The 25452-nt window shown below is 35.8% G+C and overlaps 4 protein-coding genes across 41 annotated transcripts; 1 reads left to right on the forward strand and 3 right to left on the reverse strand.

Moving 5' to 3' along the window:
- Window positions 1-659: 659 nt before the first annotated feature.
- On the reverse strand, window positions 660-4833 carry LOC105957173 (uncharacterized). Of its 18 annotated transcripts, none has more exons than XM_088825562.1 (13): window positions 4559-4833; window positions 4356-4447; window positions 4053-4120; window positions 3881-3943; window positions 3746-3768; window positions 3125-3308; window positions 2884-2985; window positions 2538-2788; window positions 2076-2127; window positions 1952-1990; window positions 1737-1830; window positions 1621-1651; window positions 660-1031 (listed from the first exon to the last, which is right to left on the reverse strand). In XM_088825562.1, exons 1-7 carry the CDS (start codon window positions 4738-4740, stop codon window positions 2947-2949), a joined length of 651 nt encoding a protein of 216 aa, XP_088681688.1. In that variant the 5' UTR covers window positions 4741-4833; the 3' UTR covers window positions 660-1031; window positions 1621-1651; window positions 1737-1830; window positions 1952-1990; window positions 2076-2127; window positions 2538-2788; window positions 2884-2946. The 18 variants fall into 18 exon arrangements, with proteins under 18 accessions (XP_088681688.1, XP_088681689.1, XP_088681696.1 ...); XM_088825563.1 differs by adding an exon at window positions 1172-1241 and having other exon boundaries at window positions 2538-2985; window positions 4559-4830; XM_088825570.1 differs by having other exon boundaries at window positions 660-957; window positions 1737-1820; window positions 2093-2127; window positions 2538-2985; window positions 4559-4830.
- Window positions 4834-5003: 170 nt separating this feature from the next.
- Window positions 5004-7715, reverse strand: LOC105957170 (pentatricopeptide repeat-containing protein At3g06430, chloroplastic). Its single transcript, XM_088825559.1, has 3 exons — window positions 7632-7715; window positions 7028-7460; window positions 5004-6729 (listed from the first exon to the last, which is right to left on the reverse strand). The coding sequence occupies exons 2-3, from the start codon at window positions 7397-7399 to the stop codon at window positions 5560-5562; spliced, it is 1542 nt and encodes a 513-aa protein (XP_088681685.1). The 5' UTR covers window positions 7400-7460; window positions 7632-7715; the 3' UTR covers window positions 5004-5559.
- A 5365-nt stretch (window positions 7716-13080) lies between these two features.
- On the reverse strand, window positions 13081-18065 carry LOC105960738 (uncharacterized). 18 transcript variants are annotated; one of them, XM_088825082.1, is made up of 8 exons: window positions 17813-18065; window positions 17475-17645; window positions 17355-17409; window positions 17199-17250; window positions 16547-16650; window positions 15776-15871; window positions 13910-15306; window positions 13081-13778 (listed from the first exon to the last, which is right to left on the reverse strand). In XM_088825082.1, exons 4-7 carry the CDS (start codon window positions 17238-17240, stop codon window positions 15132-15134), a joined length of 417 nt encoding a protein of 138 aa, XP_088681208.1. In that variant the 5' UTR covers window positions 17241-17250; window positions 17355-17409; window positions 17475-17645; window positions 17813-18065; the 3' UTR covers window positions 13081-13778; window positions 13910-15131. The 18 variants fall into 18 exon arrangements, with proteins under 18 accessions (XP_088681208.1, XP_088681212.1, XP_088681205.1 ...); XM_088825086.1 differs by having other exon boundaries at window positions 13889-15306; XM_088825079.1 differs by having other exon boundaries at window positions 17333-17409.
- Window positions 18066-21486: 3421 nt separating this feature from the next.
- Window positions 21487-25435, forward strand: LOC105957169 (uncharacterized). 4 transcript variants are annotated; one of them, XM_012981092.2, is made up of 11 exons: window positions 21487-22070; window positions 22208-22420; window positions 22538-22622; window positions 22726-22801; window positions 23131-23307; window positions 23390-23492; window positions 23599-23708; window positions 23824-23913; window positions 24021-24101; window positions 24198-24974; window positions 25091-25435. In XM_012981092.2, exons 1-11 carry the CDS (start codon window positions 21845-21847, stop codon window positions 25184-25186), a joined length of 2034 nt encoding a protein of 677 aa, XP_012836546.2. In that variant the 5' UTR covers window positions 21487-21844; the 3' UTR covers window positions 25187-25435. The 4 variants fall into 4 exon arrangements, 3 of the variants coding, with proteins under 3 accessions (XP_012836546.2, XP_088681883.1, XP_088681884.1); XM_088825757.1 differs by having other exon boundaries at window positions 21507-22070; window positions 22164-22420; XR_016034523.1 differs by having other exon boundaries at window positions 21535-22070; window positions 23998-24101.
- Window positions 25436-25452: the final 17 nt, after the last annotated feature.

The following is a 25452-nucleotide window of genomic DNA, read 5'->3' on the forward strand; positions in this document are numbered from 1 at the left end:
TTGCTCCATCTTCATAGCCGCTCCACCCAAATTGCGAATTTGATCCCAAAGTGGATCCCTCTTGTAATATCCGAATATCCACCACGAATGCAACATGCTTAAACTCCTCCTCAACTGTAATCGAGTGTGACTCGTTTGCCAAAATTCGCAATACCCAGTTTAAAATCTTATGATTTACAATTCAAATCTTACGATTCAATTCATTCATACCTAAGTTGGTTGATTCAAATGATATCGATCAAATTTTACGATTTACGATTTAAGAAAACGTTAATTTATTATATTATTTATAATAAACTTGGGATAATTACAGTTTTGTTCCGTATATTATATATAGTTTTAAATTTTGGTCCTTAAACCGGTAATACCCCCAAGTGGGGGCCAATTTGTATTTCTGGAAATAAAGGTAGAGCTACTAAACGAAGGGTATACTAAAATCGACAATAAGGCACATGATACACAGATGAAAAGAAGTGGTGCCACAAACAGCGGCGATAATTCGATCAAAATAAATTGAGAAAATTAATACCCCGCACACCCTAAAAGATGAAGTAGAGGACAAAGTGGAGCTGCAAGCTTATGGAAAACAAAAATAAGCAACGAAAGGAAGATAACCCAAAGCTAATTCAACCTGTGGTCTTGCAAATCAGAAAGAAGAGTAACAGAGAAAAACTCCAAATGTGTTGGGAAGTTTTAAGAAATAAAGACAATTTTACAATACCAAAATTGCTTGGTATAAATTGTAAAAGGACGAGAAATAAGCTACCTCGTTTACGCTAAACTCTATTTTTGTCAATGAAGGCCGCCATTGTATATGACATTAACGGTAGGTAATAGCTACACTTACGAAAACAGTAGCCTAATGATTGAAATAAACAAATAAATACATATGTGGCCTTTTTTAGCTACGAAGTTAGTGAAGGGGTACTGCAGGAATTTGTCTTGTAATGGACCATTCTGCAAAGCAGACAATTTCCAAATCTCTGTAACTGGACAAGGACAACGTAATATGCCTGGACAACGTAATATGCCTGCACACAGAAAATGCCGCATACATACACACATACGAAAATCCATCATAGACGTAACCCACACAAAAGAACTCAAAACTGCAAATCTTTTAATATATATAACGAAAACGAAAAGAAGAAAAGGGGAAGGGAGAAACCACGAGCAACAGGTGAAAAGCAATTCAATTTCCCAAAACCGAAACCGAAAATGAACCTAAACCAAAAACGAACCTAAACCGAAACCGAAACCATGAGATAAGGAGCATGCTTACAAAACAAAAACAACTTCCAGTGTGTATTTATGCAAGTTACATATTAAAAAGAAGGCATATATGGCATCCAACAAAATCGTAAATTTAAGTAGACATGAAACACAGAGCCCAAAACATATGTTCGCTTCTAAACAACACCGAAGTTGAACCAATCTACAAATCACATAACATCGCCTAAACTAAAACCGAAACCGAAACAAAAACCAAAAACATGAGATAAGGAGCATGCTTACAAAATAGATATAATTTACGATAGGAAGACCAAGTTTCAAAAAATAACATCACACTGCACAAACGCCAAAGCAGTTGATCATCCACACATATAACTTCTCACTTACCTTGTTCCTACTCCCCCGTCAGCTGCTGGTTCTTTTGCATTGCACACATAAAAACATCATAAATTAGCAAAAGTTTACTGAAATAAATTCAATTGAACTTGATAAGATAAATATACCGAGATATTTAATAGAACAAAACATCTGTTGCTCAAATGACTTGTGCTGAATTTTCATTCCAGAAAGACAACAAACAAAAGCACCTGCATCAAGCTGAACAAGTGTTGACTATTCCACAAATAATTTAAAAAAAAAAAAAAAAAAAAAAAAACCAACCTCATATGATAAAGAAACCGAATAATTATAAACAACAGATGAGGCATTAACGTCATACCAATCCTTTTAGGCAAACAGGTCAATCCAAAATAATAGGCTGCAAAAATGTAATGAAGGAACCACAAGTATCACGTAAAATGGAAAAAATAAAATAACCTAATGCTGTAAAAGATAATAAATACTTGTGCTCTCTTCGTGCCTCTTTTCTCCCGTTTGGAAATTCTCTTGTGCGTTCTACATCAAATGAGGAGACAAAAGTGTTCAAAAATTTCAACCTAGAATTGTAATACAAATTTAAAATTACAGAACATCCAAAGATAAATGTATATCAGTCCAAAATTTCTGTAAAAATCCCGCAGAACTAAAGAAGGCCTAAACTCAATCAGCAACCTATAACAAATGAAAAGGTAAACACAAACAAATAATTAACTTATATAAACCACATAAAACGATAAACATGCATCGATTCTGCGTTTTTATGAATTGGTACTCAAAAGTGAAAGTTACACCCATATGCATCGAGATGGGGCGAAGAGATGGCGCCAGTCAAGGAGTACGGGATTCAAGAATTATAGAGGGATGTTATGGGGCTTGATTAAAGTGAACGGAAAGAAAAAAGTCATGTGGATAAAAATTGAGCGAACCTGATGGTGGCTGCCGAAGAAACCAACATCATCCCTATATTGAAAAAAAACTCATAATCAAAATTTTGAGCACAATAAACATCCCTAATCTCGGAACTGAAAAAAATAGATTCAATACAAATAAAGTACATAGAGTAACAGAAACAAGAAGTCATTAAGTTAATGAGAATCCCAGGTCTATAAATCCTGGCGCTCGAACAAGCTCCCCCCATTTTTTTTTCACCGGGACTAAGTACAATTTCTACAAACATCTAAATAGCAAAAGGGCATTAAACTCAAATAAGCAAAACAGATTAGAAAACCTAAACGAACCAAAATAAATTGTAAGAAAAAAACAGAAATATACGAGGCAGAAATCAAAAAAATATAAACAACTCCAACGGCTGACGAAGTCGTCGGACGCACAAAGCTACTCCATCTCAGAATTCAGTCGCCCGAATAAAAGCAGCTGTAAAAAATAAATGCCAACAAGAAACATCAATATAATAGTCCCCGCAAACATCAATATAATAGTCCCCGGAAACATCAATATAATAGTGGAACATTTGAATCTTCTATTATATTTTTTGCTATAAACTCAAGTTTACTAGAGCAGGGCGAAACAGAGTACTCCCTCTTCTTCTTCGCCGCAGAGCGACGCGACCTCTCGCTATGTTCATCAATCGAGGTTTGCCTAGACCGACATTGTGGACTGCAAAATGCCTTTTCCCTCCGTGGTGACGATTCCCAGCTCCGTTAACAATCATCAGTGTCTTCAAGAACCTCGGATTTCTGTAATAATTAAAGTACTGATGGCCAAATGCCAAATCCAAAAGGAAATAGTGTAAAATATCAGCCCCTGAGTTAATTCTACCAACAAATAATAAAGGAATTCAGAAAGGTAGAAAAACATAAAAGTGACTATCAAAACGGCCGTAAAACTAATCCAATCCATAAAGAGAAATTGAAATATCAATAACGGGGAAAAGTTTGACCGAACAAATCGTAAACCCAAACCCAAACCCAACCCCAAAAAAAATGAACAGCACAATGCAGCAGAGGATATTCCTCAGCAGGCAATTTGTCTGGAAAATATAATAAGCTGACTTAGCAGAAAATTAAAGCCAAAAAATAGTTATTCCAGAAAACAATCAATCTTGCTTTTTCAGTATTTTGATCAGACCATCTTGTAAGAACAAATACCTAACTTTTGCATTGAAGACATATACCTTAGCCTGCACATTGATCTCAGCTATTGGTAGGGGCATGTCAAGAAAACAAAGAGGAAAAATCACTACCAAGAACCTTGTTCTTGTAATATTGTAATTTGCAGGTCAAAGTAAGAGGATAACTTCCTCCACTACCTGACATGATGCATAAACATCTCGGTCGCTGTCATGCAAATGCCAGTATTTTTGCCGTAATATCTTGTACATGACTTAGAAATTAATAATTGCAACATGAAAAATAGTATTGCAAATTGACGGAATATCGAATAAAATCAAGATAATTAATTAGGGAATGCAACAAACGTACTTCTCCGACTCTAACGTGTAGTACATGTGGTGTAAATGCTAGTCCCGCTGACGTGTTCATCCATTCGCCTAATTAAAGATAATTATTTTCTCTTTTTGTTAAAGTTCACATCTCACTGACAAAGGTTACGAACTTACGATAACTAAATCGATAAGAATACTGAAACATGTGCATTTAGAGGAAAACCAAAGGCAATATCTCCTAAAGACTCGTACTTTCGACAACAAAAATCGCATTTTGAAAGAAAATAACACATTAGGATTACTTCAGTTCTACATCAATTTACTCTCGAACAAAACTTACCAAGAGGAGCGAGTTTCTGTTTCGACCATGTGCCAGGCGGCCGCCCCTTTGGACGGCCGGAGAAGAGGACGAGAGCAAAGATCACCACAGAGCTTTATTAGGAGGAAAAACAATTAAAGCAAAAAGATGGGAAAGAATTGAGTGCGAGGCGGAAAGCATTTACACAAATTGAAGATAGAGACGAGGAGGGCGGCGACGCATACTATTGGAGAAAAAAGGCGGTGCCGTGGTATAGGTGCATCGGGTGGAGCGGCGGCGGGCGGCGGGACTGATCAGTGGCGGAGGTCAACAATTGTTGGCCATGGGTAAGGGTGCAGCCGGCAAAGCGACGTCGTTTCGCAGAAAGCGGAATAAAAGAAAATCGGAAATCAAGCAGCCACGACATGGTCGAGCTGCTTGCAAAATAAATTTTAAAAAAAATTAATTACGGATGCTGATTGGTGGGGGAATACGAAACGGCGGCGTTTCAGCATTAAGTGGACCGAAAAAAAGGCAAAATAAAAGGCAGTAAAGAAAAATGGCTTATCCCTATATATATATATATATATATATATATATATATATATATATATATATATATATATATATATATATATATATATATATATATATACTTAATTTCGGAAATCGGAATTTCGGAATTCGGAATTGAAAAAGTCGTTCCAAAATCGTTATATTTCGGATCGGATTCGGCCACCCCTTATACAACAATTTATCTTTTTACAGCCTAAACTTCAATACAACACTCCTAACTTCAATACAACACTACTAATAAACAAACAAAGAAAGAAAGAAAGAAGAAAGAAAATGAAACCATATGATCTAATTAGATCATCTGTGGCAGTGCTACTGCAAAAACAACACTTCATAAACAATAGATGCCTTACGAAATTACAACTTTAAGATTTATAGCACGGCTACAAAATTACATCAGAAAATGTGAGGACAACTGCAGGTTTATGATATCAATTCATTCTTTAGCCCGCAGCAAGTATGATATCAATTCATTCTCGGAGTTCAGAATCGCGGTAAGGGAGAAACACAAAGACAAACAGCTATTAGATATTTGTAACTACCTTCTTGCCACGATCACTAACACTACTACGACCAGCATGGCTTTATTAGTGATTTACCCACTCTGGATATCAATCATGATCAACTTTTCATAGCAATTTTCCCAGAAATTAATTGACACCACCAACACTCATACCATTACCAACACCTCTTTGCTGACATCATCATTAGCCTCTGTTTCTACATCATCGTACCCTTTGGATACCTTACCACCATTCATCCTCTGCATTTCTTGCTCCAGGTCATACACCTTGTCACTCATACCTTCTTTTCTATACGCATCCATCATAACCGAGTAAGTTGTGGAATCTGGTTGACATGACTTATCTTTCATTCTCTTGAACACTCTTTCCATCTCCATTAAATCATCTGCTCTAGAGCAAGCATATATGACTGCATTAAAGAATGAGGTATTCTCAGGTATCTCCAATCTCCCAGCCAACTGAACCATGCTGATCACTTTATAAAAGAGACCAGCATTGGCAAAACCTCGTATGAGGCAGCACAATGTTTTGGTGTCCGCCTTAATGCCTTCAGCACGCATCTGATCAAATGTGTACTCCATGTGCTTTGCATCACCGGCATCAGAAAATGCCTCAATCACATTGTTGTAGGTCGATGTTGTCCACGGAAATGAAAGCCTCCGCATGTACTCCATCACAGATGACATCTTATCGTACATCCTTTTCTTACCATACGCACCAATCAGAATGTTGAATGTGCGTGTTTCCGGCTCGATCCCGAAATTGCGAAACTTCTCGTACCATTTCTCCATCATTTCAATCTGACCCACATTGCCAAACAAACCGATAATCGTATTCATAGTCCATACATCAGGTTCGCTTGTCGTACTTTCAAGCATCTTGGAGAGAATCTTCTCCATCTCTTCATATTTCCCCGCCTTTCCATAACCACTCAGTACTGTATTTTGAGTTACAGTATTTGGGGTGATTAATCTTTCAGCCATTTCATCATATAGGGAGTCAACCAGTTCGAAACGAAAAGCATCGGCACAGGCCTTAATCAGTATACTATAGGTATAGACATCAGGCTGGCAAAGAGGGAGAGACTTCATTTGTTCAAGAACTTCATAAGCTTTATCAATCAGATTGCTCCTGCAACATGCAGCAAGCAATGCTGTGTAAAGTTCTGGGGTTGGTTCTAATCCTGTTTGAAGCATTTCATCAAACAGCTGAGAGGCTTGTCCAGGTTGACCGGATCTTCCTAGAAGAACAAGTAGCTTCATGTAAGTCCCTTCTTTTGGGTGGTAAAAAGGTTGCACCTTTAGCATCTCAAATACCTATAAAGATTTAATGGGGGTGGTGATAAGTTTATGGATTAATTTCTGGTTCAGAAAGCAAAGAGAAAAGTAATGCATCATTGTCTTCGGCAGTCAAGACTTATATTTGCAATTTGAGTTACTGATGATTATATATCATATAATATATAGTAAAGCATTGAATCTTATCCAATACAAATTCAGAACTCCCTCGTCATCCTTTTGAATTCATGAGCCGATAAGCTCAGAAAGAAAAGTACAGCAGCACACCATTTACGGAAAAGATGAAAGAAAAGTGGTTGGGGGATTAGAGTAAAACCTGAAGAGCCCGGAGCCATTGCTTTTTATCGATGGCATCAGAAAGAGCTTCGGTGACAGTATTAACCCAAGCGTTGGCATTACTCTTTCTGTCGAGCTTTTTCTTGATGTTCTTAATGGGGGTTCTCTTCTTATTGGTTGAGAATTTAGGGTTGGAGGTATGAGTGAGGCCAGGATATTCCCCTACTTTCCAGTGCTTTTTCTTGGGAGAATTGACGGTTGTCGACGATGATGAATTGGTGGAGGAGGAGATATAAATCAGCCTGCGGGGTGACTGGGTAACGGTCATTCTGGTGGTGGTGGTGGTTGTGGTTGTGGGGAGTGGAGATGGGAGGAAGGAGGAGGAAAGAGAGAGTTGAAACGCCATTTGCATTGTTGCTTGCTTCAATTGTGGTGGTGTCAGACCTAAATCTGAGAAACGCCTCCAATTGTAACTGTTGTTGAAGATGGTTGGAAAACAAACCAGAAAGTGATGAGATTATCTATATTTATTTATTTATTTACTTTGACGACTGGTTGCAACTAAAAAAGAGAAGAGAAGACTTGATAATAATAATAAGAGCAGCAAAACGCTAATTAGATTAGTACTAATCATGCTTTATTACTACTAGTTTTCAAGTTGAGCTGTCTCTGTCTTTTGACTATTCTGCAGCTGTACAACAAAGAAACGAATCCTTCCTTGCTTCCGACTACAATTACAATATTATTTTTGGAAAATCGGATTTTTCGGAAATTTTCATTTTCGGAATTTTCGGAATTTTTCGGAATTCTTTCGAAATTTTCCCAAAAAAAAAAAAAGGGGGAAAAGGGAAAAATTGATCACCACACAGTAGCCGAATTGCAAAAAACAAGTAATCTTCACAAATACAAGAGACTCACACAAATACGTTGGTGGTGGTCGTCGGAGAGCCGGGAGGCGCTGGTGGTGGTGGTCTTCAGAGAGCCGGGAGGCCTGGTGGCGATGGTGGTGGTTGGAGAATCGGGAGGCGCAAGTTGTGGTGGTGGTTGGAGAATCGGGAGGCGCAAGTGGTGGTGGTCGTCGGAGAATTGGGAGGCGCTGGTGGTGGTGGTGGTCGTCGGAGAGCCGAGATTCGCTAGTGGTGGTGGTCGTCAGAATCAGGAGGAACTGGTGGTCGTGGTCGTGGTCGTCGGAGAAGGCGCTGGTGGTGGTGGGCGGCACTGGTGGTGGTGGTCGTCGATGACTGCTGCTAGAGAGTCGGATAGGGTTTCTACGTAATTCTAATAAATTTTGACTTTTGACTTTTGTATGTTTTAGAAAATTAAAAAATAATAATATGTCCAAATATATATATATATATATATATATATATATATATATATATATATATATATATATATATATATATATATATTTATATAAACTTACATAAGCCATTAAACCCACTATTTGCTTCCACTGTTTTTTTTTATTATTATTATTAATAATAATATTAAGAATAATAATAATAATAATGGAACATTAAATATTTTAACATTTCAATCACATAGACATGAATGAATTGAATCGTAAGATTTAAATCGTATATCATAAGGTTTTATGCTCGGTATTGCAAATTCTCGTAAATGTGGCGGTTATTTTGGATATTGAAAGAGAGATACACTTTGAGGTCAAATTTACAATTTGGATGGAGCGGGTAGAAGATGGAGTAAATACAGGGGTGATTATGCAATTTTCAGAACTATTTGAGCTAGAGGGGTGGATTTTCAGAAATTACAAATTGACCTCCACTTGGGGGCTTTTCCGGTTTAAGGACCAAAATTAAAAATTGTATATAACATAGGGACAAAAACCGTAATTATCACAAGTTTATTATAAATTATATAATGAATTAAAGTTTTCGTAAATCGTCAAATTTGATCGATTTGTTGATATTTAAGACTTATTTTAACTTTTGAATTGAAGTAAGCATGAACGATTTGAATCGTAAGATTTGAATCGTAAATCATATGATTTTATACTCGGTATTGCGGATTTTAGTAAATGAGTCACACACGATTATATCTGAGGAGGAGTTAAAGCATATTACGTTGGTGACGGATATTTTGGATATTGCAAGAGAGATCCAATTTGGGGTCAAATTTGCAATTTGGGTAGTGCGGCTGGGAAGATGGAGTAAGTATAGGGGTAATTCTGCAATTTTCAAACTGTTTCAGCCAGGGAGGTGGATTTCCATAAATTACAAATGGACCCCCACTTGGGGGCATTTCCGGTTTAAGGATTAAATTAAAAAATGGTGTATTATTAAATTAAAAATGGTATATAATATAGAGATAAAAACTGTAATTATCACAAGTTTATTATAAATAGTATAATAAATTAAAGTTTTCCTAAATCGTAAATCGTAAAATTAGTTTATATTTAAGATTTATTTTAACTTTTGAATCGACTTAGGTATGAATGAATTGAATCGTAAGATTTGAATCGTAAATCATAAGATTTTAAACTCGGTATTGCGAATTTTCGTAAATGAGTCACACACGATTATAGCTGAGGAGTCGAAGCATACTGCGTTGGTGGCGAATGTTTCAAATATTGCAAGAGAGATCCACTTTGGGGTTAAATTTGCAATTTGGGTAGCGCAGCTGGCAAGATGGAGTAAGTATAGGGGTGATTCTGCAATTTTCAAAACTGTGTCGGACAGGGAGGTGAATTTGTTGTCTTAAATATCAACAAATCGATCAAATTTTACGATTTACGATTCAGGAAAACTTTAATTTATTATATTATTCATGATAAAATTGTGATAATAAATGTGGCGGATATTTTGGATATTTAAAGAGAGATCAACTTTGGGGTCAAATTTGCAATTTGGGTTAGGGACCAAAATAGTAATTATATCACGTTAATTATGAATAATATAATAAATTATTGTTTTCTTAAATCATAAAACTTGATCGTTTTGTCGATATTTAAGATTTATTTTAATATTTGAATCAACGTAGGCATGAAGAATTGAATCGTAAATCATAAGATTTTAAACTCGGTATTGCAAATTTTCGTAAATGAGTCACACGCGATTATAGTTGAGGAGTCGAAGCATATTGTGTTGGTGGCGAATATTTCGGATTTTGCAAGAGAGATCCAATTTGGTGTTAAATTTGCTATTTGGGTGGAACGACTAGGAAGATGGTGTAAGTATAGCAGTGATTTTGCAATTTTCAAAACTGTTTCAGTCAAGGAAGTGGATTTCCAGAAATTACAAATTGACCCCCACTTAGGGTACATTTTCTTGTTTAAGGACCAAATTAAAAAAAAATGCATGTAATATATGGACAAAAAATCGTAAAATTTGATCGATTAGTTTATATTTAAGAATTATTTCAACATTTGAATCGACATAGATAAGAATGAATTGAATCGTAAGATTTGAATCGTAAATCATAAGATTGTATGCTCGTTATTGCGAATTTTCGTAAATGTGGTGGATATTTTGGATAGTGAAAGAGAGATCCACTCTTTGGGGTCAAATTTGCAATTTGGGTGGAGCAGTTAGGTAGATGGAGTAAGTATAGGGTTGATTGTGCAAACTTCACAACTATTTCAGCCAGGGAGGTGGATTTTCGGAAATTACAAATTGAACTCCACTTGGGGGCACTTCCGGTTGAAAGACCAAAACTAAAATTCACATATAATATATGGATCAAATCTGTAATTATTGCAATTTTATTATAAATAATATAATAAATTAAAGTTTTCTTCAATTGTAAATTGTCAATTTGATCGTCATGTTGATATTTAAGATTTATTTTAACTTTTGAATCGACTTAGGTATAAACGGATTGAATCGTAAGATTTGAATCGTAAATCATAAGATTCTAAAATCGGTAATGCGAATTTTCGTAAATAAGTCACACGCGATTATAGCTGAGGAGGACTTGAAGCATACTGCGTTGGTGGCGGATATTTAAGATATTGCAAGAAAAATCCACTTTGGGGTTGATTATGCAATTTGGGTGGAGCTGCTGGGAAGATAGAGTAAGTATAGGGGTGATTCTGTAATTTTCAAAATTGTTTCGGCCAGGGAGGTGGATTTCAAAAAATTACAAATTGACCCCCACTTGGGGTGCATTTCTGGTTTAAAGACCAAAAATAAAAAGAGGTATAATAATATAGGGACCAAAAATCGTAAAATTTGATCGATTTGTTGATATTAAAGATTTATTTTAACATTTGAATCAACATAGATATGAATGAATTGAATCGTAATATTTGAATCGTAAATCATAAGATTTTATGCTAGTTGTTGCAAATTTTCGTAAATGTGGCGGATATTTTGGATAGTGAAAGAGAGATCAACTTTGGGTTCAAATTTGCAATTTGGGTGGAGCGGAGTAAGTATAGGGATGATTCTGCAATCTTCACAACTATTTAAGCCAAGGAGGTGGATTTTCGGAAATTACAAATTAACCTCCACTTGGGGGCATTTCCGGTTTAAGGACCAAAATTAAAAAAATGTATATAATATAGGGACCAAAACTGTAATTATCATAAAAATAATATAATAAATTAAAATTTTCTTAAATCGTAAATCGTAAGCTTTGATCATTTTGTTGATATTTAAGATTTATTTTAACTTTTGAATCGATTTAGGTATGAACGAATTGAATCGTAAGATTTGAATTGTAAATCATAAGATTTTAAACACGGTATTGCGAATTTGCATAAATGAGTCACATGCGATTATAGTTGAAAAGTAGAAGCATACTGCATTGCTGGCGGATATTTCGGATATTGCAAGAGAGATCCACTTTGGGGATAAATTTGCAATTGGGCTGGAGCGGCTGGGAAGATGGGGTAAGTATAGGGGTGATTCTACAATTTTCAAAATTGTTACAGTCAGGGAGGTGGATTTCCAAAAATTACAAATTGACCCCCACTTGGGGTGCATTTATAGTTGAAGGACCAGAATTAAAAAATATATATATATATAATAATAGGGACCAAAAATCGTAAAATTTAATCGATTTGTTGATATTTAAGATTTATTTTAACATTTGAATCAACATAGATATGAATGAATTGAATCGTAAAGTTTGAATCGTAAATCATACGATTTTATGCTCGGTGTTGCGAATTTTCATAAATGTGGCGGATATTTTGGATATTGAAAGAGAGATCCGCTATGGGGTCAAATTTGTAATTTGGGTGGAGTTGTTAGGAAGGTTGAATAAGCATAGGAGTGATTATGCAATTTTTAGAACTGCTTCAGCTAGGGAGGTGGATTTTCTGGAAATTACCAAATGATCTCCACTTGAGGGCATCTCCGGTTTAAGGACCAAATTAAAAATGGGATATAATATAGGAACCAAAATAGAAATTATAACACGTTAATTATAATATAATAAATTATTGTTTTCTTAAATCGTAAATCGTAAAATTTGATAGTATTGCGAATTTTTGTAAATGAGTCATACGCAATTACAGCTGAGGAGTCGAAGCATACTGCGTTGGTGGCTGATATTTCGGATATTACAAGAGATACCTACTTTGTGTTAAATTTGCTATTTGGGTGGAACGGATGGGAAGATGGAGTAAGTATAGCGGCAATTCTGCAATTTTCAAAATTGTTTATGTAGATTACCAGAAATTACAAATTGACCCCCACTTGGGGTGCGCATTTCTTGTTTTTACAAATTGACCCCCACTTGGGGTGCGCGTTTCTTTTTTAAGGACCAAAATTAAAAAAAAAATGTATGTAATAAAAGGACCAAATATGTAATCATCCCAAGTTTATTATAAATAATATAATAAATTAAAGTTTTCTCAAATCGTTGCTCGGAAACCGTACAAACCTAAAAACAAAACTTAAACGTACGCCACGAACGTGATAGACAATTCAAAAAATTATGCGACGTACAATCAAATTTTTGGTTTTCAATTTTACCAAAGGTCTGAAAATACGAGAAAGATCGGATTACAAGTGTCTACATACATAAAGCTGTGAATACCTTCAAGTGCTTAAAATCTTTTTGTAATCCGATATATAGGAAATTGAAAAACAAGAAGAAAATAATAAACGGGAAAACAGAGAATGAATATGAGGTGAACGTGTGATTCCTCACCTGATTTTGTTGCATTCAAAAGTTCTGAAAATGCAATTATACGATACAGGTTGCTTAAATTATAGACCTAATAGCCCCAACTACGAAAACAAATATTCATAGAAGAGAGGGAGGGCTTTTTGCGATCGAGCAGCGATTTCATCCGCTTTCCTGAACAAAAGATACAATCATAGAAGGAAATAGGGAAGGCCTTTTGAGATCGAGCAGCGATTCATCCACTTCCCTATAGCACCAATATGTGCAGAGAAAATTGGAAAATATGAGAACACAAATCGAAAACCGCCGGAATGTGTGCCTCGTGTGTCCAGTCGACGGAGGCCGGGAAATAAGGAGGTGGTGGAGAGGGACCAGAAATTTTGAAGGATAATGTACAAGAAGTAAATCGTAAGGAAAAAATACAAATATAAGAGGCATAAACCAAAGTAATATAAAGAAGTCCAACGTCAAACGAAGTCGTCGAAAGCGTAAAGCTACTCGTCAGAGTGGCGCCGTCTACAGATGTGGACGAACTACACTCCAGCTGAGAATTCACTCAGCCGAATAAAATCAGCTATAAGAAGTAAACTTCACTGGAAGACATCAATATAATTCTTGAACAAGCGGCAAACCTGTGTACGAACAGAGAGAGCAACAGCAAACCGAAGCCGAAACACCAAAAAAGGGCTAACCTGTAATTGAATATAGAAAACACGAAGAAAAATAAAAGAAAGGAAACAATGGTTGCGAATGAAGAAAGTAATAAAATTAGATTGGGTGAACACAAAAAAGAGAAAATTACAGGAAAACAGAAGAAAGTCACCTGCACCACGACTCAACCTTTGGAAGCCATAAGCAAAGAAGTTCCGACTTTTTATCCAGCATATGAAAAGAATATTAAACAATAGTAACAAATGAAATTGTTGTGTGAGTTTGGAGTCAAAGAAGAGAATCTGTAAGATATATAAATAACAAAGATCACATAATTCAACATTCCTTGTAATAATCCGTCTGAAGCTGAATTTTAGCGACGTACCTCGGATCCAAATAGAGGTATGTATGCAACCCCAAGTTTGAAAAATTGCCGTGAGGGAATCATGGTCGAATTTTTTGACATAATTTCAAAAGTTCTATAGAAGTAGATAGTACAAACGGAGTCCAGTATAAAGGAGAAGCAAACAAAAGTGTTCCTTACAAAAGTGATGGATCGACAATGTATTTGTTATTCAAACTTTCAAACATCCACGTCTTCGTGACTAATAAGAAATTCCAAACTTCACAAACAAAAACATCAAAACCACAAAAGAGTACACAAAAATAGAGATGTTTCGGCAAAGACATACAATTATAACTCTTTACCTAGTAATCTTGCCGAGTTGAACAATTGGCGGTGTAGCACAAACACCGTCATAAAGTAGCAACAATACCAGTTTTTGAAGAACTTGTACCCTCTTGGCAGATTCGCAGCCAAAAAACAATAACCGATAACGATTTCAAAGAATAAATTGTAAATAATAAAAGAGCATAAATGAAACAAAAATTGTGCAACTCCCTATACATTTCAGAAAATTATGGTATTGGATAAAGAAATTTACTAATTCTGCAACTCCCTATACATTTATAAAAAATGATATTGGATAAAGAAATGTACTTACTTAGAACCATATGCCAACAAGCAAGACTATGCGCTAAACAAACAAAAATAAAATCAAAATTACTCAATGAGCAAGAAAAATTCTTAAATACCCAAACTCACTCGTTTTTTCTGATATCTTGTAATAAACAAAACCTGGTGATAACGAAATGATTTCTTCCTTCCGTGATATAACATGGTACGAAGCACTTATAGGGGAACGAATATCTGAAGCAGAGTCATTCTCATTCGTTGGTGTATCTACCTTTGGCCTCTCCAGATTTTGCACCGATCCATGGTGTAGAAAAATTCGAAATACAAAATAGATAAGTTTATTAAACGCCAAAAAGAATAAGGAACAAAACAAATCAGTAAATCCATAAACTAAAAAATAATGAAAAATGAGCGGTAGCTAAAGTTTTGCTGGCAAAGATAAGAGCAGGAGATATGCAATAAATGAGTGAAAATATTTTAAAGAATTAAAGGAGGACGTATAACATATATATGTCGAAGTGAACATATATGTACAGAGGAATAAGATTATATGCTGTACACCCTCTTCTTCTCCGGTGATGGATCCACATAAACTGATTGAGAAGAAAGAATCATAAATAAGTTGTAGCTATAGAGTAAGATAAATGGTGCATAAACCAAGATCAGAAACTAACAAGATAGGAAAATTAATGGAATTTTTTAAGACAACGGTTGGTGCTAATAACAAATTAAATGTCGCAATCTATTGTTCTTTTAAACAATCATAAAGCGAAAACATGAAATGCCATTTCTAAATAATTAATGAAGGTGGCTAACGGTTTTATATAGTAACATCCGGTTCCTTAATTAGTTGCTTCACACAGAATCGTGATTGACATGTCGGAGTGAATTTTCTTTTAAAATCATATACCAAAACACACGAAAATATAATTTCAAATTTCAGATCAATTAGGTATCTTGGAAGGTAAAATGCAAGCATAAAAATACAATTTGACTTACATCAGACTTGAGTAACAAACAAAGAACAGAGTGTGAGGGAATAAAGGAAAATAAGTAGCTCACAGGCATAGTCTAACAAACAGGATGTGAGAGAAGAGATGCAACTCTCCAACCTCCTTCATACTGGACATAAACCTTTCCGAAGCCATGCTTTTTAATCTGTGCCAAAAATAAAGTGTTTAAATATGCGTAAACACCAATAGATATCAGGAAAACAAGTTTGCAACTCGAAATAGGCACATAAAAATAGCTGCATCATTACCAAACAAAACAAGAACGGATAGACATCGCGCTTCGATGATTCGATAAAGATTGTAGGAAATCCAATTCAGACCCGGGAACTGGCACCCACAGAGAACCAAAATTGTAAGCAAAATCGAGAAATATTCAACGGCGATTCAGCAATTGTGGGCGACGAGTGAGGACGAAGAAGCAAGAGAAGAAAAATAAAATCGAGATAAAAGAAAAGAGAAAAGAAGAAGCAAACAGGTCGATCATACACCTCGTGAAAAGAAGGGAAAAGAAAAGAAAAGACAGAGGCGTATAATAACACGGACAAACTGTAAGAAGAAGATAATAAAAATGAACCAATAGTATTCATCAATAAAGAATCAAAAGATAATAAATAAGATCGAGTCATACGATGGAGGATATCTAGGAATGTATCGGCAGCAACCTTGCAAATATCAGGAAAATCAGGGAAATAGAAACCTTACTTGATGTAGCATGAGAAAAATAAAATAAATGCTCACAATAGAACATAAGTGAAAATACATCAGAGGCAGTAGGCAATTTGATTAAATACAAGATACTAATAATAATAAAGATACGAACCCGTGAACAAAATTAGTGGTTCCATATAGCGGATCGACAATCCAAGTCGGTTCGTCGGTCAATTCTGTGGTGCCAAAAGCAGCAGTAGTTTCTTCCCCAATGAACTAACATGAAACAAAAGACTAACGTCAAGATACGGAGTTCACTATAGCGAGCATCCAACTGGAAAAAAAAAAAAACGGTACAAAGAAATCCAAACTGTAGTTTGAGAAAATCGAAAATGAGTTCTTCGCATTTCTTGTCAGTCTCTGTGACCAAATCTACCTACGCGGAACTATCGACACACATCTGCATATAAAAAAATTAAAAACAAACAAACGCGCCCCAATATATAAACTCCTAACATCATCATTCATCAGAACAAATTTCCGAAACCCGAAGAAGCAATCGAAGCACTACCGAAGTCGACAATCGGAAAGCTGCGCCTAACAGTGAGCATAAATAGCACAGTCCCAACAGTTTTTAGAGTAATACGATTTACGAAACAAATACCAATTAATTACGATTTACGTAACAGTAAACAAATCTATTACAGATTACTGAAGATATACCTCTTGTTCATAAATTGAAGGGTTACACAAAATGTTTAAACCTAGGAATATGAAATGATATTTTACATAAATCAATAAATCAAAATAACCTAATATTTTACCTCGCCTTTGTGCTCCACGTTTTTTCGTCTCGTAAAGCCCATAATGAATTACCTGTTTACCCAAAACCAGAAAATTAAATAAAAATAATAATAAAAACAGTGAAATGTGGGCGAAAGCTGATCTAGTTATGTACTCAAAAAATTGCCGAAGAGCACCTCCCAGCACTCTTACCAGCATCCACCGCCGCCGCCAGGAAATCCTCCACTGAACCTGAAAATCAAAGAAGAATCCCTATGAATAAACCACTGAAAAACAAAGACGCTAATAAAACTGACCTCGCTCCGATGGCAACTCTGGAAGAAAAATTGACTTTAAAAGGTTCTTGAGGAGAAAAAGTGTTGGAAGAAAAAATTGGAGCTGCGGCGTCGAAACGAGTGCCGACCCCGAACGGAGTGGCAGTGGCGGTGCGAGGGTTGGCCGAGATTTGAAGCAAGTCAATGGAACACCTGGACAATTCGCCGGAAAATAGGTTTAATCAAATTAAATAAGAAATCAGAAATGGGTGAGGAAGAAAACATCGTATTCAATTCAATGAACCTCAGTTCTGAGGATTAACGGATAGAGATGGGAAAAAAAATATTTCTGAAGCAGTGGCAGAAGGAGGACAACGCACGTAGAGGAAAAAGGGGAGTGGCTGGAGATATAGACGAGGAGGGCGGCGAGCCATACTACTGGAGGAAAAAAGCGGCGCCACGTGATAGGGGCATCGGTCGAAGCGGCGGCGGACGCCGGGCAAAGCGGGTGGCGGAGGTCAACAGTTGTGGGCGATATGTGACGTCGGGCACTAAAACAGCGTCGTTCTGTACCAGCAGAGTAAAAGAGAAAGGAACGACGTCGTTTTTCAATTAGCGGAATAAAAGAAAGGGGTCTTAAGATATAAGTCCCTACTGACAAAACTTATTAGAACTAAATGACAAGTCTAACTAAACTTTTGCTTCACATCCTTTATAAATTTCATTCCAAAAATGCCCTTCACAATAAAAAATTAAATCTACATCAAATAATATTTAAACTGTATTTATCATTATTAATTCGGCATTTAATATTTTTATTTTTGCATCTAGCATTTTTTATTATTCCTTTTTACATAGAACACATTTTTTTCCATGTCGTATTGTTTTCATTATTATAAAAATTTAATTATATCATTTTTACACTATTATAAAAAACATAAAAAAATCTTTTTTTCGTACATAATATTTAAAATTATAAAAAAAAATCGTGTTTTTATTCAATTTACATATATTTTTTGAAAATTTTATTTGTTGTGAATATTATAGTAGACTATGAAATACTATGGTGTACTATGCTATACTATGGTGTACTACGGTGTACTATGGTCTACTACGGTTTACTGTTCCAAAACCCTAAAAGCAAAAATAACTTCCGCCGTCACAAACCCTACCTAGCAGCCGCGCGCCGCCACTCGCAGACACCTAACCCTAGCCACCATATCCGCCTTTATTCACTACGAAACCCTAGATCTACCACCACATAGCCGCCTTTATTCATTATGAAACCCTAGATCTGGCGCCAACGCCATAGCCACCGCCTCCGATAACCATCCCCACATAACCGGCCACTACCATGTTCATTCAACTCACATACTTGGACTCATCTCTTCCCAAAAACGATGCCGACTCCGCTACCCAGATCGTCGCCGCCTTCAGATCCACCGCCATAATAGATTCACCGCCACTCCGGTACCCACTCCGTCATCTCCTCCGCCGCCTCCGGCAGATCCGCATCCACCCTCTGTTGCATCTCCGGCACAATATTCGTGTCTCAACAAAAAAAAAAAAAGAGAATAGCTATATAGAGATCGGCCGAGAAAGGGAGAGAGAGAGAGAGAGAGAGAGAGAGAGAGAGATCGACAGAGGAGGGGCAGAGAAACGAAAGAGAAAAAGAAAAAGAGAAGAATAAAAAGAAATAAATCTGCTACAAGAAAAGAAACGTAATATGTAGGTCAAAATATTTAAGGTATAAGGGCAATATAGGGATAAAAAAATAATTAGGGATGTATATCCTATATTGTTTCAAATTAAGGATTTAATTAAAAGATTGGATTTTGACTTGTTATTTAGTCCAAATTAGGTTTGCTTTGAGGGACTTATAGCATATTACCCCTAAAAGAAAAGCCAGAAATTAAGCAGGCGTGTCGTGGTCGAGCTACTTTGAAAATAAATGAAAAAGAAAACAATAGGTGATGCTGATTGGAGGAAGGTATTGAAACGGTGCAGTTTTGGCATTAAATAGGGCAAAAAAAAAAAGAATAAGAAAAGGCATAAAAAGAAAATAGCAGATCCCTATATATATATACTTAATATATATAATAATCTGAAAAAAATATTAGTAATATACTAATATATAGTTAGTAATTAGGCAGAACTGCGGATAAATATAGTCATATAGTATATATTATATATAAATAAATATTAATAATAATTGGAAAATCGGAAATAATCGGAATAATTTCGGATCGGAAATCGGAAATTTCGAAATTCTGTTATGTATTTCCGATTCCGATCCGATTTTTTTTGGAATTTTCGGAAATCCGAATTTTGGAATTCGGAATTGAAAAAGTCGTTCCAAAATCGGAATATTTCGGATCGGATTCGGCGGAAATCGGAACTTTCGTTTCGATTTCCACCCCTAGCTATATATGTTTTGTATGAATTTATTCACTAGGTTTGTGGTTTGGTTGGTTTGGTTAAAAACCAGCCGTAAAACCAACCCAACTCATCCAACCAAATTTGGTAAATATTGGAAACCGTTATCGACCTAATTTACATGGATTGGATGATGGTTGAAAACCAATTTCGTAGGTCGGTTGATGGTTTGGTTGATGGGTCATATATCCATCTAATTTTTTTTTAATATTTTATTAATTGTCACAACATTATATCTTTTATAAATTAAATAGATTAATTACAAAAAGGCTCATGACAAGGGCACTTAATTAAAAGAGGGACATCCAACTTTTTTATCTTTCAAATAAATCCAGCTCATTCAAACTTGTTTGCAAATAAGAAAATCCTTTTATATATACCAAAATTACCCCCAATTCATTGAAACCCAATTCAACTTCAATTTCATGATTTACACCCCAATTTAGCCCAATTTCATCAATTAACCAATTTTAACCTTAATTTCAATTTTGACCCGTCACCACCGGAGACCGCCTATCGCCGCCGATCTCCGGCGTTGACTTTTTTTTTTTTTTGAAAAACTTTTTTTCCCTGAATTTTTTCCGGCCGGTCAACTGCCGTTGACCGCCGGGTCTCCGGCGTTGACTTTTTTTCCTTAATTTTGTTTTTTCTTAAAAAAAATATTTTAATTAATATTACTGTCTTGGCTGCTAAATTACTGTCTCCGGCAGTTATTTAATTGTCGTAGGCAATAATTTAACTGTTAATTGACTTTTTTTTTCTTCAAAAATATTTTAATTAGTATTACTCTCTTTGCTGCTAAATTACTGTCTCCAGCAGTTATTTAACTATCGGAGACAGTAATTTAACTGTTAATTGACTTTTTTTTTTAAATATTTTAATTAATATTACTGTAATCGTTTCTAAATTACTGTCCCCAGCAGTTATTTAACTGTCGGAGACAGTACTTTAAGTCTTTAACTGTTAATTGACTTTTTTATTCTTAAATTTTTTTTAACTAATATTACTGTATTCGTTGCTAAATTACTGTCTCCAGCAGTTATTTAACTGTCGGAGACAGTAATTTAACTGTTAATTGACTTTTTTTTTTAATTATTTTTTCTTACAAAAAATAATTTTATTTAATATTACTGTCTTGGTTGCTAAATTATTGTCTCCAACAGTAATTTAACTGTCTTAGACAGTAATATTAATAATATTACTGTTCGGGAAAATAATATTCAAAATATTACCCAAACAGTAATATTACTGTATGAGACAGTAATTTAGTAGCCATTACAGTAATATTAATTAAAATATTTTTTTCTAATAAAAAAAAATTTCAAAAAAAAAAAAAAAAAAAGTCAACGGTGGTTATGGGGTTATGTTATGCTATCATGCTATACGTGAAAACTCGAAATTTCCATTAAATATTTCAATTATTATTATAGAATTCGACGTGTAGACCAATTTAAGTGATTTTAATTTTGTTTGGTTACCCAATCAATTTTTTTAATAAATTTTTATGGATGATATTTATATATTGATTAAAAGTTAACTATAGAAAGTTGGTTATTATTATAAAAATAAATTAATGGGTATAGAATATAGATTCGCATAAACTTTTATTTATTTATTTTTGGTGGAAAAGAAAAAGAAAAGGAAAAAGAAAAAGATTTGACAATTTGTTTGGGTTCATTCAATTTCCAAGATCCCAACTTCAATACACTAACCCTCCAATCCCAAATTAGACTGCAAACTTTCCCAATTCCCCAAACCCTCCGCCATGAGCCACCGCAATCCGCCACCAGCACCGCCGCCTAATATCCGCCATACCAGCACCGCCCAAATCCTAAAGCAAACCACCTCCCTGTTCTACTGTAACCCTCTCATCTTCATCTTTCTTTCATCTCTCCTCCTCACCTTCCGTTCTAACATACATACCCATTAATTTCAAACAAACAAAGCCCCCATAGAATTTTAGAGTAATCAATCCCATGGCGGTCCGAGGCCTTCTCATGCCTTTCCCCAATACGGCGCCGTCGCATCCCGCGGTGGCGATTATCCCCGCAGTCATTTCGTGGTTCGGAAAATTCTCCGGCGCCAGGCGGGCCCGCTTCTACTGCAGACACCACACAGCAGAAATCGACATGTCCGAGTACAGACGAGACAAATTTGCCCAGAGAATGGGGGCGGCTGGCCTTAAACCTCATCACCGCATTGGTATGGTCTGTCTGTACTAACAACTATTTCCATTTCCATTTTCTCTTTCTTTTGAGTTATTTCAAAGTATTACGCGCTTCACCAATTTTGTAGGTACCCTAGGAAAGTTTGAGTTCATTTTTTTCCTTCGTATGCAGCAATAGCTGTTTCTGGTGGTCCTGATAGTATGGCGCTGTGTGTATTGACTGCTGATTGGAAATCTGATAACCTTGTTGATTCTGCTACTTCTGTTACCACCAAAGGAAGAAGCAACCAAGTCGATGGCCTTTTAGCCATTGTTGTTGATCATGGATTGCGTCCAGAAAGTGCAGAGGAAGCAGACCTTGTCCGCAATCGAGTTTTAGATATGGGTAATCAAATCAAACCTTTTTTTTTATTTTTTCTTTTTGGAAACAGGCACTTGTTGTTGGTTTCTCTAGAAGAAGGGAGGTGGGTAGATAATGTAGGTTGTCGTCGTCTATATATAGGAATAAAATGTCAAGTTTCCCATTGCGAATGGTTGGACGGTAAACCTAGCCCCGGTCACTTGCAAGAAGCAGCTCGCAATAAGAGGTGTTTTTTCTTATTAGCTTTTTTCTGTTTGTTTTTTCCTTCTCCCTAACTATTGAATTTGCTTTGAGTTTGCTTTTCCAATCTATAACCTCTACCCTTGCAGGTATGAAACTTTACAAAACATATGTATCCAACAGCAGATTAGCATACTGTTGATCGCACACCATGCAGATGACCAGGTTTGCAGCATCTATATATATATGTATTATGTATTCATGTTCAGTTGTACTTTATTCCTTGTTCCTTTGTATAATTGAAGTGCTCAAACATTGTGTGTATGTATGATCCCAGTCAATGAACGAAATGACTGATTTATGTATTTATGAAGCCAACTACATCTTTCTTATATTGTTTTTCTTATATTGTTTATGTTGATTCCGTGCATGTGAAATATTTCAATTTTAACGGGCTGAGTTTGAATATCAAAGAAAATTGTATTTTGACATCCAGATTGTTTAAGTATATATGAACACAAACATATGATTACTAAAGCACATGCAAAATGCAGGCGGAGTTGTTCATTCTCAGATTATCTAGAAATAGTGGTGTTCTTGGGCTTGCTGGCATGTCATTTGCTTCACAAATGTTTACGCAATTCCCTGATTTTTGTGGACAAGAATCAAGACCTCGTGGCATTTTAATAGTGAGACCACTTCTAGACTACTCAAAGGAAGATATGTATGATGTAAGTCTTCATTAGCTGTTAGTTACTGATATTAGATGCTTATAGCTATTTTTAATTGTTCCTAAGTTGTTTGTTGAAGCAGATATGTCGAAGTGGTAATCAACAATGGGTTGAAGATCCGACAAATAAGAGTCCTGTATATGCTCGCAATAGGATCAGGATGTCATTAAGTAATTTTTCATCATGTAAGACATTATACTGATGCTGGTCTTTGATTAAAATGGATAATAAGTGACAGATGATTAGGTATTTTAAAATGCTAATGTGATGCTCTAATCTAATATGGTACAGCTATATTCAAGACTGAGTTGGAAGCAACTATATCAGCGTGTCGAGGAACCCGATTGCTTGTTGACAAATTCTGTAATCTGTTGCTTAAACAGGCTGTGACCATCATGCCTGTATGCTCTTTTTATTGAGATGCTTTTGTTTTGTGATAATCTGCTGTTTTATTTTCTGTTGTCATCATAATGTTAATCCCAAAAATAAATTTAAGAAAAAATAAATTCAATGCAGCATGGCTATGCAGTGATCGATCTGGAAATTCTCCGTGCAATGGAAGTCAAGGATATTTACCTCGCAAAGTTTGTTACTTCAGTAGTGCAGGTATTGCCAAATTAGCATGCACATTTCATGCAAATATATCACTTCGACAAGTATAAGTACCACTTTGTATTGGAATTGAATTAGGCTATTTGTTTTGGGTACATCAGTTCATCTCACAAAAACACAGACCAGTTAGAGGGAAGGCGGTGAAATTGCTACAAAGCTACATTCGTACTTTACCATCCAAGGTTAATAATAATAATAATGTATTTCTCTGCTGCTGCTGCAGCACTTTGTGCTTTTTGATTACCTAATAATGAGTTGTTTATTGGAAATGTTTACAGACTAGTCTGACTGTAGGTGGCTGTTATCTATGTCCAGCTCCTGGATCCAAAGGAACTAAGGTCCTTGTATGCTGCTCTGTCAATTTGTCTTTCCCTGTGACTATGAAGTTGTTTCATCCGTTTTCTTACGGAGGGCAGAATTGCTTTCCCACAAGCGATTTAGAGCAGATTGTAAAAGAAAGTGAAGCGTATTTGGATAGATTCACTTCTGATGCTCCATTTTCAGACATAGCTGCTGAGTCTGTTCTAATCGAAGCCAAAAAGCTTGGCATTCTTAGTCATTCTTCGTATGAGAGTATTGTTACCTTGCAGCAAGAAGAAAGTGATGATTTTAAGTCAAAAGCTGTCTCTAAATTTGCGTCGAAAGATGGTATACCATCTTCAAATGATGCAGCAGCAGCTGCTTTGAACAATTTTGTTATTATGCCTGGCCAAGTAGGTTACTTCATGGATAGATTTGTAGTAGATTGGAAGACGTGGTGTGATGGAGAAGGAGATTGTTTTTTTAGCAGCAGTTGTGATGAGAGGGGGGCAGAGGTGCGCCACATGGTGGATGCTGATTGGTTGTATCTTTCGGACTTGTCGAAGAAGAACAAGGCAAATGTGGGACCACCAGAAGAAAATAATCATCAGGATGATGATAAATGCAGCAGCAGCAGCTATTATGGTATATTGTCGGCAAGTAGAGCTATTGAATGCTTAAAGTGTATTCCAGTTGCTGCCAGAAGAAGTATGCCTGTCCTGGTTAATGCTCAAGGACTTGTATTGAGTATTCCGGTACGTACCGAAACAATTTCTGACCAATTATCGAAAAAACTATACTTGTCTCATTTTATTGTTTTATATATATATATATAATAGTAAAGTCACTGTTTTGTGTTTGTTGGTTTCAGAGCATCGGGTTCGCACAATGCCCTCATTTGATGAAGGTGTCTGTTGTATTCAGTCCTAGGATACCTCTAGGTGGAGGTCATACCTCATTTTTGTAGTTCCGAGATGATAGAAACAAACACAAGGGTACGTACGTACGTACGGTAGAGGTTTTTATACTGTACTATTATTAGATAGTCGTATATGAAATGGATAGCACTAGTACCCTGTACCCAGTCAGAGGAAAATACCAGACACAAGGTAGGTAGGGTAGGAAATAACATTGTTGTTTTTTTGTTTCTATTTGTAATTGAATGAATGTAAGCAATTCGTCAAAAAAAAAATTTGATTCTTGATTTTTGTTTCTACTGCCAGAGATGCCCCC

This window comes from Erythranthe guttata, chromosome 11, assembly GCF_056151865.1.
Source record: "Erythranthe guttata isolate IM_541 chromosome 11, IM_541, whole genome shotgun sequence".
In the NCBI taxonomy this organism is placed as follows: domain Eukaryota; kingdom Viridiplantae; phylum Streptophyta; class Magnoliopsida; order Lamiales; family Phrymaceae; genus Erythranthe; species Erythranthe guttata.